The sequence below is a fragment of the Cavia porcellus genome, unplaced genomic scaffold, assembly GCF_034190915.1.
Source record: "Cavia porcellus strain 051 isolate PalLab524CR breed Dunkin Hartley unplaced genomic scaffold, mCavPor4.1 scaffold_17, whole genome shotgun sequence".
Classification (NCBI taxonomy): domain Eukaryota; kingdom Metazoa; phylum Chordata; class Mammalia; order Rodentia; family Caviidae; genus Cavia; species Cavia porcellus.
Genome location: NW_026947500.1, coordinates 28,809,738 through 28,826,568, shown reverse-complemented (window position 1 = coordinate 28,826,568; position 16,831 = coordinate 28,809,738). Strand labels below are relative to the sequence as shown.

Below are 16,831 nucleotides of genomic sequence, written 5' to 3'. Positions count from 1 at the left end.
AAAATTTTAAAAAGTCATGTTTTGAAGTCCTAGAAATGCTAAATCATTATATAAGAATTCCTTACATTCTTGCTATTTGGCAAGAAATATCTGACCAGTTAATTACAGCCCACAGGGGATCCCAGGACCCCTGAGAATACCAAAATCCAATTCAAGTCCCTTCTATAGAATGGTGGAGTATTTGTATTCCTATAATTATAACCTGTGAAGATCCTCCTATATATAATATAATATAATATAATATAATATGATATGATATAATGTCCATGCTCTGTAAGTAGCTGTGATGCTTTATTGTTTAGGGACTAATGGCAAGGAAAGTCTGCATGTTCAGGACAGGGCAGATTTTCTTCCTACTTTTGATCTTAAACTGTCTCTGGAATGAGCCCACAGATATGAAGACTGACTGTAGTTGGCTTGTGTCTTACCTAGGTGCTTCTACTGCTCATGTTCTCCCCATGCAGAAGTCTGTCTGCCTGTCTGAGTTTTTCATGCCACCTTCCACAGCTGTCTGATATAGTCACCTGTATTCAGGGACTTGTGGGAGGGGCCAGCATGAAGTTCTTGATGATTGGTCTATTCTCTTTTATAAGGACATGGTACCCCCAGACCATCCTGTCATCACCCTCTCTGGGCAGGGAACTCCTCTAAGGCGAGAGTGTCCTCGAGGGTGGCCTCGAGGTCAGAGAGGCACTGTCCCCTTGAGTCAAGCAGAGGATGGAAGATCAGTGGCTCCTGAGGTTGATTTATAGTGGTGCCCAGGCTGGTTCTGAACACTGGGCAGATGGGATGGAGAAGGATGGAGAGGGTGAGATACAACTCAGTTTCTGAGGCAAAGATGAAGGCATAACAGCAGCACAGCTCTCAGTGGACTGAGCATCTGTTCCACTTGGGGTCATACGGAGGTGAGTGAGTCAGATCCCAAGGCAACCCTGTGTGTCTGAATCTTTAATGATCAGCTACACCAGGCAGGGCTGAGTCCCACAGGGCAGGCATGTGTAGGAGTGTGAAAATGGTCTCTGGATCAACGGCCTCGTCATCAGGCTTGAGATGCCATGGAGAAGGAAGCCAGAGCCACTCTGGGCTTCCCTTGTCCTGTTGTGGAGATCAGGAAGGGTGCCAGCACTGCGCTGAGGAAGGTGATGACTGAGAAGCACAGGCCAGCCAGGGCACCTCCCCAGGGAATCTGCAGGATGTCTTCTCATTGCGAAGTGAGCTCTGACTTTCCGACTTTCTGGCTGGAAAGTGACTTCATCAAAATCTTTTCTGAAAAAATCAAGACAAGAAAATTGACATTCAGGATGCAAAGGATAGATGATTCCCACAACTGTAGGAAAGTAAGAATTAAACCCATCTTAGGCTTAAGTACTGTTATTACAGATGATGGCAGGGCAGGTGGCTGTGACTCCACCCAAGTCTTCCCAGTCAGAGATTAGACTTTCTGGGAGCCTACCACACCCCACCTCCAGTTATCCAAAGCCAGCTTTTGACAACATTGTATTGGAACAGAAAGCTACAGAGGTCTGAAGCTTGGTTTGAACTTTCTGGATATTTTAGTAATACTCACATCTCAGCCTTAACATCTCAGTGACATTTCACCTTTCTGCTGAGGTCTTGGAACACTGTAGTTTCCTTGTATAATGTGTTCAGTTCCCAGACACACTAACCTTACTTGGCTTTGATGGCCCAGGGCTGAGAAGGTGGACCAGCCCCTGCCTGGGCCTGGAAGCAGTGACTGTCATGTCTTAAATAGATGATCCCATGGGTGACCTCTCCACATCGGGTCTTGACCAATGAGTCAGAGTGTGGCTGGTCCAGGGTGGCATCAGGGTCCAGAGAAGAACCCAGGAAAACCTTTATTCATCTACTGAGCTAAGATTGTGGAGCCTGTTTAATGCCAGGACACCTTAGCCAAGCCAGACTCTGCTGACATGCAGTATGCTATGGTGTTTAATGTTCAAAGAACAGTGAGCCTCCAGCCCTCTGCTACCAGGAAGTGGGATTTTGAAGAGCTTGGTTTGCAATTGGGGGTGATTTCATTTATATCAAGACATTCCCAGGCTAAGGATATAGCTTAGTAGCACAGCACCTGCTTGGCAAGCATGAGGTCATAAGTTAAATTCCTAGTACCAAAACACAAAAGAAAAAAACAAGACAGTACCACTTTTATTGTTAATTTCTACATGGACATTTTTGTATAAATATGATATCTGTTCTTTTGAAAGTTGACTTTTTCTGACTTCTTTTTTGTAGTTTCCTGTCACTGGGACAACATACTCAGTAGCCAAAAGTTAAGGATAAAAAGGTTTATTTGGCTCATGATTTCAGAGGGTTCAGTTCATGACCGGCCGGCTCCAAGGTGGATATGGCAGGGTGGAAGGATATAGCAGAAGAAGGCTGTTCATCCCATGGCAGCCCCGTGCTGAGAGAAAGGAGCCTGGGATAAGAATACACCCTTCCATTCCCACACTTAGTGACCCTCCTCTTCCAGCCAGGCCCCACCTCTGCACAACACATTCAACTCTGAACTCCTCTGGGGATGAACCGCCCCCCCTCTAATCACCTTCCAAAAGCCTCATCTCTGCACACAGGAGACTTTAGGGGAACATTTTAGATCGAACAATTCTAGGATCTCATAGGAAGGCATTGCCTCTTACTTTTTCTGAGCTTTTTAGTTTTACTTTTAACTTTTAGATCCTCCACAAACTTGAACTTGTGTGTGTGTGTGTGTGTGTGTGTGTGTGTGTGTGTGTGTTTAGAGTAATGGAGCTCTATTTCTTACATTTTTCATATTCATACACAATTATGTCAGCTCCACATGCAGTCCTTGACTTATTGATGATATAACTTAACAATTTTTTGACTTTACACAGGCACCAAAGCAACAGACACTGACTAGGAACTGTACTTCATGTTTTGAATTTGTATCACTTCCCAGGCTAGTGATGTGTTGTAAAATACTCTCTTGAGATGTCGGGCAGAACAGGGGCTGTGAACCCCTGGGGTAATCACCAACACTCTACAATTTCCTGAGTCTCATCTACGGTGTCCAGCAGGTCAGGTGGATTTACTGATTTTTGACTTGACATCTTTTCAGTTTATGATGGTTTTATCAAGACACAATCCCACCACACATCAGGGAGCATCTGAATCTAGTAATTCTTCCCTTCATCCTGACATGTGCAAGATTTCCTTATTTTTAGGGCCTGTCCCCAAATTCTCTGCTTTCTCTTGAACCATTTATCTTTGTGCCATATGTACTGTTTTCCTATTAAAATTTCTCCACAAGCCTCAGCACCATTGGGTCCTTCTCTGAATTTCCACAAGTTGTCTTGGTTCCATCAGCCTCTTTTTCCTCTTCTGTGAACTTTTAAGAGTAGAGTGTTAAATTCTGTGAGCACTCTTTTTAAGGTTTTCATTAGAAAGGACCTCAAATTTTTATTTGGAGGATTTCCATATTTCAGAATATTAATCCTGACATCCATGATCATTGTATATCTCTCCAGTAAATGGGGTTCTTTTCCATTTGTTTCTTTTTTTCTCTTTCTTTCTTTTCTTTTTTTTTTTTTTTTTTTTTGTACCAGGGATCGAACTCACAGCCTTGTGCTTGCCAGGCAGGCACTCACACCACTTTTTTTAAAAATTAAGTTTTATTAAATTTCTCCATAAAGACCTTTCAGATAGTGTGTTATATTTCCTCAGCACTTTGGCTGCTACTGGTGATACAGTACTTGGTGAGTGTTTTTCAGTTACATTAGCAATAAACTAATGTAAGAGAGTCCAGTTAACTTTCATATATCAATTTGTTGTATGCCATTTTGTCAGACTTCTTTATTAGTTTTTCTCTAGATACTCTTGGGTTTTTCATGCAGTGAAGTAGATTATCTAAAAATGATTTCCTGCCTTGGCCTTTTAATCATTAAATAGCTTGAGCATTTATATCTCTGTTTCCATCATTAATAGCCAGAACAAGATTATGTAGATGCTCTGTTCTGTTTAAGGAAATTCTCTTCCCAGGTTTTTAAGAATTTGATCCTGTTTGGGGTGGTTCATGTCCTTGTCCCTTGATGTTCACATCAGTGTTGTCCAGGATCTGGACCTCTTACACTTGCTGGACGCAGACCTTATTGCACATGTGGTTGAGAGCTGCAAACCAGGACAGCATTCCAAGAGGGCGGTTTCTCATGTTGTTTGTGTCCCTTGAGGTCACTGCCAGGAAGCTTTTACCTTAGCATGTTGTCCCTTAACCTCCATAGTGAGTGAGTCTGCGGAAATACCAGCTGAATAGTCCAAGCATGTCATGAAGAGGTTGAGAACAGCTGGGCTTCTCCACAAAGCAGGTGGGCCATTCACAGTAGATGCTCATGCAGAGACTTCCAGGGCCTGAGAAGAAACGCAGCTGCCTTTTTCTAAAGGTTGGAACAGGGGGAACCTCTTGGAGGCTGTCTTGAGTCTGGCTAGGAAAGACGGATATCACCTGTCCCACCAAGGAAGCGGAACACCTTGTGAGTGCCGCAGCGTGAAAGAGAGACAGATGTTCCTACTAAGTACACCACCATCTGACTAATCCTTGTTTTAACAGTCCTAGAAGCCCTATCAACACAGAAAAACTTTTTAAATAGTATTTTAAACATTACTAGTTTGAGTATTATCTTTTTAATGCATTTGGTTTATCAACAGCTTATTTTCTGACCAAGGTGTTGGTAGTGAGGAGAAGGTACTGAGTATCTTTCACATCCTCAGGGTCCTTTTCTTCTGCACAGAGAATCATTTCAGATTTTCTGCCATCCCTGTCTTCAAGCCATGTGGCCTGACAGCCAGGAGGGAGTTTCATCTTGATTGGCTTTGTGATCCACCCATTGGGTTGATAGAACACACTTGGAAGAGAGTCTGGGTGGGCCATGGAGGTGTGGGGTTGGGGTATCTGCTTAGTCCCTTGCCCCTTCTGTTCTGGCACTGTCCCTGTGCTCTGCTTCCTGTCCCCATGAATGAATTGCCTTTGCTCTGCTGGGCCCACCACCGTAACATTTCTGCCTTTCAAAGGCCTTAGTCTTTCAAACGCCTAAAGTCTTATCTAGAGATTAAAATTCCCACATATGAATGTGAGGGGCACCCTTCAGCCCACACAGGGACTAATGCCAAGTGGGGCATGTGGTCCAGGGTGGTGGGGGACTCACCCAGAATATACAGTGCCTTCATGCAGTTCCATGCAGCTGCAGGTACAGTTGCTTTGCTGGGATGGATAGAATAGGCTGCTTCACAGGGGTTTGAGGGACAGCGGGACAAGGTGGAGCAGGGACAGCTTTTAGGCTAGTCTTCCTCGGGCAGATGGTATCTGACTACAGCTGACCCCTTGATCTCCAACCAACCCTGCATGACTCCCTGTGGCTGGTGCCTAGGTGGTCTACATCCACCTGGAAGCCCCACTGGCCACACTTTGGGTCAGCACCTCCCTTGGCTGGGCCCTCTGTGTTCCAGGTCCTCTCCTGTTGACATGTTGTGTGGGTGCAGGTGGAAAAATATGGCTTAGATAAACCCTAAGAAAGCCTACTTTTCTCTCAGCTTCCTGGGTTGGCTTTTATGCCCAGTGACCTACAGAATGACCAGAGGCTACTCTTCCCTGAAACTCGCCTTGTTCTGGCCCCTTGCTCTGACTCTCAGTATCATGCCTGTGACATTACTCAGAACAGTGTTTCATACCTGTTTCAGAACCTGGAGTACCCCCAAACTGGATTCCAGATCCACAGGTTCTCAAGGAGGCTGCCCTCAATCCCGCTGCCCTGACCTTGACTCCAGTTCAGATGTCTGAACGAAGCCCCAGGGCAGTATGGGGGAAGGGGAGTCTCACTACTGGAAGAATGAGAAAATGTTATGCATTTAAATGCAGAAAACATATGTGTGGTCACAAAATCTCCCTTCCTACCTTTCTTTGAGATTCCTTTTGAATAAAGACTGTGTGTGTGTGTGTGTGTGTGTGTGTGTGTGTGTGTGTGTGTATAAAATATTTTAAACCAGAGGTCAGTGGTGAAACCCTTGAACTTTTAGAGGTGATCTATAAAGGTTTTGCAGCCTTGATGGTGAGTGTTTCATTTGCTTGTGGTTTTAGTGTATGTACGCCTTCCTTTAGAGCGAACATTCATATTTCCATGATGGCCAAGAGGAAAATCTATGCACCTATCCATCAGGGACCTTAGGAGACTAATGAACCATTTGAAGAGTTTATGTTTTCTTAGAGCAATTTAGCAGCCAAATACAAGTCTTTGTGGAAATTGCTTTATGGTGGTTATTTTCTTTTCTCCTTGTTAATAGCTGCCACAGCAGGGCTGATGCAAGAGGCACTTGTGGAGTCATTGAACTTTATCGACCTGGGATTTTATACCTTGGACTTTTCCCCAGAGAGAATAGTCACACTGAAAGCAGTTGCCTAGCGGGGGTGTGTAGCTTTCCTTGCTTGGCCCTGGCTCTGACTTTCCTAGGGAAGCTAGGTTTGCAGATGTCTTTTGGTCTTTGCTTTTGCTGCCTCTCTGCAGAGCTGCCCTTACAGCCTGGTCCTGAAAGGATTAGAAAATCAGATGCATCTCGCCCCCCTCCCCTACTCCCATGACAACAACAGAAACCCCACATACCTTGGTCTGTCTGAATGTGGGATGAACAACAAATGAAAGATGAGTATGCGTATGTCCCCTGCAATTATCTGGGACGTAGAGTAGAAGTGATTTGCCGCTTATCTGAAATGCAGATGTTACCTCTGGTTACCTCTGTGCTACCCAGAGGCCCTACCAAGAGTTAATCATTAAATGCTGGCACAGGCCTCTGAGTCAGGTGTCTGCTCTTCCCAACAGAGCTGTTAACCAGGTTGGTCAAGCCTGTTGTTAAGGGCAAGACCAGGACATGAGGCAGAGTCAGGCTTCCGTCCTTGAAATCCCAAGACCCTCCTGCAAGGAACTGGCTTGATATGACCCAGCATTTCCTCCCCCTCTGACCACCCTACTGCTAGATACAGTCTTGTTCCTCTCCAGGAGAAAGACTGGCTGGTGTGGCTCTTTTGTCCTGAGACCTGGTGCCAGGTCTGTCTGTTTATGATCATCTCCCCAAAGCCAACTCAAGGGGTACGGCAGGCCTAGAGATCCTGAGCCTGTGTCCCCACTCAACTGTGGTAGCTGGAGCTGCAGCACTGGTGCTGGCTGAGTGGGGCTTACAATTTGCCTTCCTCCCTCCCTTCCAAGTCTCACTTCCTGTTCAGTGTGTCCACTGAGTGTGCACTGTGTCCCAGATGATGGAAAAGCTGCAGAGACTGCAGCATACAAAAGTCCTGTACTGATCAGCCTGCATTCACTAGGTGAAGGTGGGAAAGAAGCGAGACCAGGAGGCCCTGGGTGTCATGAGCCAGCAGGAGGAAGATGGGGACAGTTACACTGATTTTTAGATATCAAGACATTGGGTACAATTTCAGGGATTGGGGATGGGAGGCATCAGAGAGAGGCTCCCAGTGCTTATCCTAGAAGCTGGGGCAACATGGGTGAAACGGAGGCTACATGAGCTCCAACTGGGATTTGTGCCCCATTTCCTGAAGACCGAGGCTGAGGATGTTCTGTAACTGTGTGCTTTTTGGGGTGCTGTGTGGCTGGTGTGAAAGGCCAATGCTGACTTGCATGGGAAGAGTCAGCAGAGATTGGGGCTACCATGTTCAATTTTCACCTGCTCTCTGGGAACCCAGACAGTTGCTCCTCACTAGCTATTACCCGCCATCTGTGCTAGTGATGCTCTCACCCCGTGCTCCCTCCTCTGTCTCCTGGACCCTGGTGGGGAGAGGTACCTCCTAAGTGGAGCTAACGCTGCTCCCAGCCAGCTCAACACCCTCAATGTAGAAGAGCCCTAGAATAGCAAAACCCAGCACTAGGACCCTCCCATAACTGTCTCCTGTCCCTTGTGACCATGTAAGCAGTGAATGTTGCCCCTGTCCCACTATGTCCGGCAGCAAAAAACATGTGCCCATAGCCCAGAGGAGGAGCTGGTCTTTCATACCAAGTCTCTGCTTCCTCCAACTTCTTTAGAGCCTGAGTCACCAGCTGGCTGAGGCTGGTCTGGAGCTGTGGTCTCAGTCTGCACGCCCTAGGCCCCACCTGGGAAATTTTAAAGACCAGGGTGCACAATGCCAGTTAAACTAGGACTTCTGGTCTAGTGCTGGCATGTTTTACAAAGCTCTCAGGTGCAGCCAGGATAAAAATGGGCATTCTTCATCACAAGCAAAGGTGTGACTGGGAAGCATGGCAGTTATAGAGTATGGAATTGTTGTTAAAAGTTGAGCTTTCCTAATCCAAAAGCCTGAAATCTAAAATGCTCCAAAATTCAGAGCTTTTTGAGCCTCAGTGAGACACCACAGATGGAAAATTCTGTATTGGACCTTATGGAATAGGTTACAGTTGGAACACAAGTGCACTGAAAATAGTATATAAAACTACCTTCACCTGGGTGTACAGGGTGTATGTGAAACATAAATTTTGTGTTTAGACTCAGAGCCCATCATTCTATATGTGCAAATATTGCAAAACCCCCAAAGCCTGAAATTTGAAATACTTCCATCCCAAGCTTTTAAGATCAGAGATATTTATCATATAATAGTGCCAAGCACATTTTGCCTGTTGGCTCACACGCAGTTGGCACATGTGTAAAAGCATGAATGAATCCATTATTGCAAATTGCCCAGAGGCTAGGGCCTTCCTGTCATCTCCCACTGGGTCCCCACTTCTGTGGGCAGAAAAACATTTGCCCACTGGACACTTGTCTGCTCTGACAACTCAGATTTACACTGAGGGTAAACTTTGGAATTTATATTTAAAAACTTTCCTGGCTGATTGGGTGATTCCTTGATAGAGTTGTTTTGGGGCTCAGAAAGTACCCTTAGACAGGCTGAAGGAGAGGGGTCCCATGTCAGGTGCCACTGGTTTCCAGCCCAGATGGGAAGGCAACCCATGAGCGGTGTCAGGAGTGAGAGCTGTGGTGTGAAATCATGGTTCTCTTGGTGACCTGGCAGATCTACAGGATCCAGGGAGTTGCTGAAGCTGACTCCTGTACTGTGGTGTCACATGGCAATGCCCAGAATTGCTGCTTCTGTTGGTCAAAAAAAGCCAGAAGTCCAGATTTTGGAATGAAATATTCAGACCAGTAAGCATTTAATATCCCATATATGCCAACAGAGGGTGTGTCAAACAAAAGCTGTGGGTCATATATGACTTTAATCTTCTTCCTGGGACATCTGGGACCTTTTCATGGGGAATGGAGACCTGATCTTGGTCACCGTGGGATGGCAAAGGACCGATGTCCCTTCTGGAGAAGTTCCTTCAGAGCCCTTGTTTTTTTTGTTTTTGTTTGTTTGCTTTGTTGTTGTTGTTATGGGTACTGCCAGTCTGAGGAATGTCCTATGAGGCTGGATGGAGATGGACACACAGCATGGGGTTCATCCCTAGGGAGGTACAGAGCAAGCTGTAGTAGAAGAGACAGGCTGAGCTGGGAACCACCTTCCTGAACGTACACTATTACCCAGGAGACACTGAGTAAGTGGGATGGGGGAGCAGGGCTGTCCTGAGTGCTGCACACAGTAACAGTACCAGAGCAGAGGCCACAACCCAAGCCTGGTTTGGGTTCTATGAGGCAGATGTACTGGGGTCTGCAGTGCACCTGGATGGTAAGTGCAGCTGCACCCCTGGTGTGCAGAGGCAATGGGGGATGCTGGATGCTCCTCTTTGCTTCTGCCCCAGCGAGAGGTGCAGCCATGGCCAAGAAGCGAGGTTGCCAGGTGGGCCTGGGGTAGCAGAGGCCTGTGCTTTTCAAGAGACTGAAATTCAGATATTCATGTGGAAACCATCACTTTTGGTATTCAGCCAAGTGCATCTCCATTTTAGGGACCAGAGCATCAGAAACTGGCATGGGTGCCTCTCTCCTGGGCTTGCGCAGTCATGGTGCACTGTGTGGTCTCCAGACCAGATAGGGGGTGTTCTCATGAGGGCCCAGGAGAACATGGAGCCAGGGCTGTGTCAGGTAAGATAGCACAGCCGGAGTAACTGGAGTCAGGAGATCCGGTGTGTACCTGCGCCCACACCACCTGTGCCCTGTGAGAAGGTGCTGTTCTGGGTCACCTTGAGGACCATGAAGGGAAAGGAAACCCTATAGGTCACGTGCTCTGTAAACTGGGGATCACAGTAAGCACCTTGTATAGAAGGAGGATAAAGCTACCTTCCTCCACTAGCAGACTGCTAGTGCCTTTCTGATGCATGGTAACTAAGTAAACTGGAATTGTGGGTTTGGGATCATTTCTGTGCCATTATCCCTAAATCCCATGAGTGCAAATAATTGGCCACAGACTGTCTTGCATTATGAAGTCTTGTTAGGCATCCTCTTCTTTGGTCCCATCCATCCATTTACACATCCATCCATCTGTTATTTTATACAAACACACATTTGCCCACTTAATCATCCACCCACCCATCTACCCGCCAGCCTCTCTCTCTGTCCAGCCATGTATACATCCACGTGTTTATCTAGCATCCACCCACATACCTACTCACCTAGTCATTCATCTCCTGTACATCCAGGTCTCATCTGTCTATCCATCACCCTCCTTCCTTCCCTGTCTCCATCCCTTGCCGCCTCCCTCCATCATTCCCTCCTCTCTCTAGCTCTCCTTCTTTCTTTCTTCTTCCCTTTCTTTCTATACTGGAGGAAAACCTCTCTTCCCTGCCACCTTCCCAGATTCTCTGCCTGGGATTCTGAATTAGCCTGACCAAAGGGCCACAGAAGAAAGTAGTGCACATCACGGGAGAAGCGTTGGTGGTGACTTCAGAGTGAGAGTTAGAACTTAGGCGTAGGCAGCATCTCAGCAAAGGGACAATGAATTTTACAGAACCACAAGACAAAGGAAGGACCTGAGTTAACTGGGCAAATTGTGGGTTGGTGAATGCATGAGAAAAAGATGGGGATAAAGGTTGTTAGTAGTTGGCTATGTGAATCCTCTGGTGTGTGTGAAGGCTGGAAAGCATCAAAGTTGACTCTAGAGATGGACTTTTGTTCTCCCTTATAGAGAGGGAGAGGGGGTCCACCTTGTCAATTTAGGTCCTGCTTTTAGTCAAATGGGGGAGGGCAAAGCACTTTTACTATATCTGTTTCTTTTCCATTGCCTGCAGCTCAAAAATGGTCCTTATGCCAAAGTGCATGTTTTGGGGTGGTGGCAACCCAGAGAAAGAAAAATCATAGAGATAATACAGGAAACATCAGTGCCTCTAGCTTTATGAGGGTCTGATGTTTTGTCAGTTTTGCTTGGGCTGCCAGAAGTATATGGCTTCTAGCACTTCTAGGCTTTCCTTACCCGAAGAGAAGCATCCTCTGACTTTAAAGTTGATCTCCACCGTCGAACACTGCCTTGCTGCCAGGCTAGATGAGCATATCTGTGTACAGTCTGAGAGATTGTGTTATATCTAGAAATAAGAGTAAGTGGTCCACCTTATTCCACAATCGCGTTCCTTCTGCTTAGGGTCATCTGGATGACCCTTGTCCCTACATTCCCAGGAGAGCTGGATTTTGACATCTTTCCTTGTGCATGTGGCTTTGAACTTACTTACAGAATTGATGTTAAGACAAAATTGCTCCGCCAGCATGTTCGTCAGCAGCCCTGGTATAACCCAGCATTTATTCACTTCTTTCTGGACCCTTGTTCCCAGGGATGGAGGGTATCTCAGCTGTGTGGTCAGCAAAAATTAGATGGCCTGCTCCAGGGGTCTGTTGGCATCTTTCTCAATACCTGCTGCATGCCCTGGTCTGGGGTGGTCGTCTGCAGCCTGGCCTGGATCATCGCTGGGGAGGTGTTATTTCACTTGGCTGTGAGGAAGGGGCCCTCCCAGCTGCCACCACCTCGTGAACCCCCACATCTCCAGCTTTAGCTTGCTCGTGACCTGGGTTTCTGCTCCACCGCTGGTCCTGGAGATTACCTCCTTTCCAAGCCCTGTCTTTCTGTTCTATTTTTACTGGCCATCTCCGTTTGAAGCAAGGAGTTATTACAGTGAGCTCTCACTGCCACTCTGACCTGATGCCTGCATTTCTTCCTCTCCTGCAGATTGTTCTCAAAGGAAAAATAAAGGCAGCTGTTTCTTTTACATGGGAAGTTTCAACCTGCTGGGCCCTTTGGTGAATCCTCATCAGCTAGAGTTCCTTTAATGCTGGGGTTCACACATCGGGGCCTGAGCTCCCGGGGCCTCCCTGTCCTGGTTGCTGCACCTTTACTCAGGTTTGGGGGAGGAAGAGGGTGGTACTGAATTCTTGTGGCTTTAGGAACCAGTACATGAATTCACAAGGGCAGAGCTGGGCTGTAACAGTACAAGCTCCACAAGGGCTGGTCTTCACGAGGCACTGGTTTCTCCTTAATTTTCACATTCTCCATTGCTGATTTTCTTTCTCCCCCCGACAGAGACCTGGCCACCATGCCACGTAGCCCTACATCCAGTGAGGACGAGATGGCCCAGAGCTTCTCTGACTACTCTATGGGCTCCGAGTCTGACAGTTCCAAGGAAGAGACCATCTACGACACCATCCGGGCCACGGCAGAGAAACCAGGTGGTGTGAGGATGGAGGAGAGCCAGGGTGACACGCTGGTGATCCGGGTGGTCATCCAGGACCTGCAGCAGACGGTGAGCTCCTCTGAAGGATGGTGTTTTGCTTCAAGGCTTTTGTCCTTTTATCCACGTCTGGGTGGCATGGAACGTGGCTCGACTACCAGGGGAAATATACTTCCGGTTCACCCTGGACTCACAGGGCTGAAGACTCTGGACTGGTGATCCTTGTTTGCTGAAGAGGCCTGTGCTAGCATCAGCCCCACTGTGGTCTCTCCCTCCTCACTTTACACAGTCCAGTGTTCCTACTTTAGTATTCACTAAGCACTTATTTTAGTCCACTATGTGTTACTGTGATGAAATACATGGGGTGCGCTACTTTGCAAAAAAGAGAAATTTGTTTTGGCTCATAGTTCTGGAGATCCAAGGTCAAGGATTGCATCTGATGATGCCACCTTGCTGGTAGAGTAGGTGGTACAGAGCAAAAATGGGGAACATAAATGTATGTTTGATCTTTCCCTCTTTTGATAAATTCACCAGGATCCAACTCTGGATCTCCATCCTGGTGACCTTATCTAACCCTGATCACTTCCCAAAGGTGTCACCTTCAATCACATTAATCAGTTAAGTTTCCACTCTCTTATCCCAAACCAGGAAGCCTTGGGGGCACTCACCACATCCAAACCATAGCAAGCACCTGCAGTGTCCTAGGACCGAGGCCAGCCTGGAGCAGCTCAGTCTCACAGGAGAAGCTGAGTGGCAGTGTGGGGCAGGGGTCCACTGGTGCTTCCACCGCCCCTGCTGATACTCAGTGTGTGTACATCCTGGCACCCTCAGCTGTCCTGCTTCTTAGCGTGTGGGGGATACTGGGGCAAAGCATCCCTTCCCTGTGCTGCCCCTGCTCAGTGCCCAGTTGTTCCCAGCCAGGGCCACTGTGCTTCCTGTGCCACTGCTTATCCACACCTCCCTTCCCTGGAATCTGTTGCTATGGTGCACTTCCTGGTCAGTTTCTGGGCCTTTGTGAGCAGGTTTGCCTACCCCAGAGGGCAACCCCTGATGCTCAGATTGGGCAGAGGTGTGTTGGCATAGTAGATGGCATGGATGTGGCAGCAAGACAGGTTTCCCAAGGAGCATGCTACCTGCTGGGTGTTCCTCTGTTGCTCTTACTTCTGTCCTTTCTCCCTCCCTTTGCAAGGCAGGCAGATGAAATCAGAACTTCTTGAAGCAGAGATTAGTGCTCCCACAGATGACCTCTTGCATCTCCTGGGAGAGGGCTCAGTTCACAGGAGGTGCCCGGCACATGCTTGTTGGCCTTGCTGGTCTGTGATACTGGACCTCGCTCGAGGGTACTGACATGAGATTGCGTGAATCCAGTTATTAATGTTCACTCAGCAATTGTGAAAATCTCAGATGAGCCAGCAGCTGTCTTAGACATTGGGATGAGAAGCCACAGAGGGTGACAGGATAGGTCCCTGGGGTGGCAGAGGTGGTGAAGAGAGTATTTTGGGGTGCTGCGAGCCAGAGGGTGATAGGAGTGTGTGGTGATGGATTGGGCAGTGGGTAGCCAAAGTATCCTTTTCTCCAAGGCAGATTGTATTTAAAAGGCCCCCTAGAAGCAAGGCAGAAGTCACTTCTTACCTCATGTGGGGACCTCTGCACATTTGTTCCTACTTTTCGCAACAAAGTGATCACCAAAGCACAGAAAGCATTGATTGTGAGGTTACTGGTGAATTTCCTTGAGTAGGCATACAGAATGCTCAAATAACAAAGGCAGACTGTCTTGAAAGTGTTACTTGTCTGTGGCTCAGCTGCTGTTCTGCTCTGTGTCATATCAAGCCTCCCCTGCATTTGTGGAGGTGGTGTCTGCTTGCCCTGAATGACCTTATCTAACCTTGATCACCTCCCTGAGCTTTGTATGCTTCCTTTCCGTCTCTTGCATTTACCAGGCAGGCACTGTGCCACTGAGCTATACCCTAAGCCCCTGAGTTTTGCCTTAGAGATGTCTGATTTACCTTTTCCAGCTTATGGATCTCTCTATCTGTGCCTCTGTCTCTGTCTCTGTCTCTGTCTCTGTCTCTGTCTCTGTGTTCCTCCTTTCCTTTGTGTCTCCCTCCCTTCTTTCCTCTCTGGCCTGGATGCCTAAAGAATTGGTTTCCATTGCCAGACAAAGAAGTGTTCAGTGTTAGCCATTCTTGGTTTTTCCTGGAGAGCCTTGTGACATGCAGATTCTGTTTTTCCCTTTCTTTAAAGATGTCTCCTTTTATCCAATAATTTCTGTGTTTGGGGTCAGGCTCTTCTCTGTATCAAGAGTAGTAATTAACCTTATGCTGAATTTTCCTTCCCTGTGTCTGTGTCTCTCACTGCCTCCTTTGCTGGACACTTTCTTATGTGCTTGTATAATATCCCAGAGTCTTCTCAAACAGCGTGCTCAGTGGGATCAGCTCAGGTCCTTGCAACTTCTAATCTTTTGTAATCATGTTATTCCAACTTTCCACTTATTCTCATAGCCTTGTGTTCTCTCTTTCTGAGAACTATTCTTTCAGGTTGTTTGTTTTATGTCCTATTATTGTATTCCCTAACAGAAAGCTTTCTCGGAGACTTTTGTTCCATTAATTGAAGTGCATTTTCACCCAGATCAGAGGCTTGTCTGATTCTCCACATGCTCTTTCTTCCTCACGTATTGTTTTTCTTGTGATGTGCTTTCATTATTACCCTTGTCACCTCTCTCCATCTTGTTCAGTTGAGTGGCAGCAGTGTGATCCTTTTCTGAGAACACACAAGTGAGTCTTCCTGGCCTCCCTCGTGAAGGTAGATATGTCTGTCTGGCTGGCTGCCTAGCTTTTCAGATGAAAGCTGAAGGAGCCATGCATCAGTCAGCTTTGGGGTCACTGCGACACAGTACCTGATGCCCACAACTTAAAGGAGAACAAGTTTAATTTGGTGCATGGTATAAATGGATTCCATTCATGGTCAGCTGGTTCTTTGGAAGGGACATCACAGTTGAAGGACATGGTGAAGCCAAAGTGCTTAGTTCTTGATGGCCAGGAAGCAGCACAAGGGAACAGTGTCGGAGGGAAGGAGCCAGGGACCAGATGTAGTAGTCAAGGTCACACCTTCACGAGGTACCCAGACATACCCATAAATGTGCTTTCCTAAGCCCCTGGGGACTACTTAATCCACTTGAGTTGACATATCAGGATTAAAGGTCATAGGTGTGTGGGTTGGGTGAGTCATTCTGGAAGGTGAGGCCTCCTGCTTTCTGAGATTATCTTAACTGCCCTATCGGGACCCCCAAGTGAATACCGTGTCTCACCCTCACCTCTTCCATCATCCTGAAGCAATGATTCCCCAGCCCTTGGAGCATTTCTACTCAGTGAGCATCCCTGGCAGGAGGGTCTCTTCAGACAGCTGGCCCACTCACCCCCTCACATCTTCCCAGTCCCTGCCCAGCCAAGCAAGAAGTGATAGGGGCCCCAGGAGGATGAGGGGAGCACATTCCCTACCAGGCTTTTGATTCCATGCGGCTGTTTGAAAGGGACATTTCTGGCATTGAGAGGTTCTTGTATCCTCTCTTGATCCCTTTTGTAGGCCTTCTTGTGTTTTGAATCTCAAGACACAAACTTCATAGCCCCTGAATGCTGCATTTCTCAGTGACTGCCTCTCGGGTGTGAAGACTTCTGCACCCCATCACCTGTGATCCCATCACCCCAATCCTCTTATTTCAGGACCAGCTGTCCCTTGATCTCTGGTTCCTGGTATTGCTTATTGATAAGGGAGTAGGACAGGGACTAGGAAGTCTTCTCTTGGATTTCAGACCTGAGACCTGAAGGTCCAAATTGAGAGGCCAGAGGTGATAGGGAAGGATGTGGCTGCTAGAGTTGGGTACAAACCAGAGCAGGTGCTCCTCTGCTTGCTGTCTGGGGAGCAGTGATGGCTACTCCAACTGCGACACTGCACGGACCCTGTACTATGCCAATTGTAGCACAAGAGTCTACTCTATGCAGGGAAACCCAACACTGTACTTGGCAACACTTTTATAACTTTCTCAAGGGTTGCCATGCTGCATATACTATGTTAGGTCCTAATGTGTGTTGGGTAGATCTTGTTGCAGCCTTGAGGTTTGCAGTGTTTGTGTGTTTTTGAGCATCTCTGTTGAAGTGCTGCAGAGCTACAACAAGGACCAGCTTCTTCAGTGCTCAGATGGAATGCAGCCTGTAACCATAGCCGGATGA

General features: G+C 47.3%; 1 protein-coding gene across 4 annotated transcripts in view; it reads left to right on the top strand.

The window, feature by feature from the left end:
• Positions 1–16,831, top strand: part of Shank2 (SH3 and multiple ankyrin repeat domains 2) — a 503,818-nt gene that overhangs the window by 64,606 nt on the left and 422,381 nt on the right. For all 4 annotated transcript variants that reach the window (XM_063227696.1, XM_063227697.1, XM_063227700.1 and 1 more), the window contains exon 2: positions 12,458–12,677. In XM_063227696.1, the coding sequence (XP_063083766.1) occupies positions 12,458–12,677 (220 nt within the window). The remainder of the gene's footprint in view (positions 1–12,457; positions 12,678–16,831) is intronic.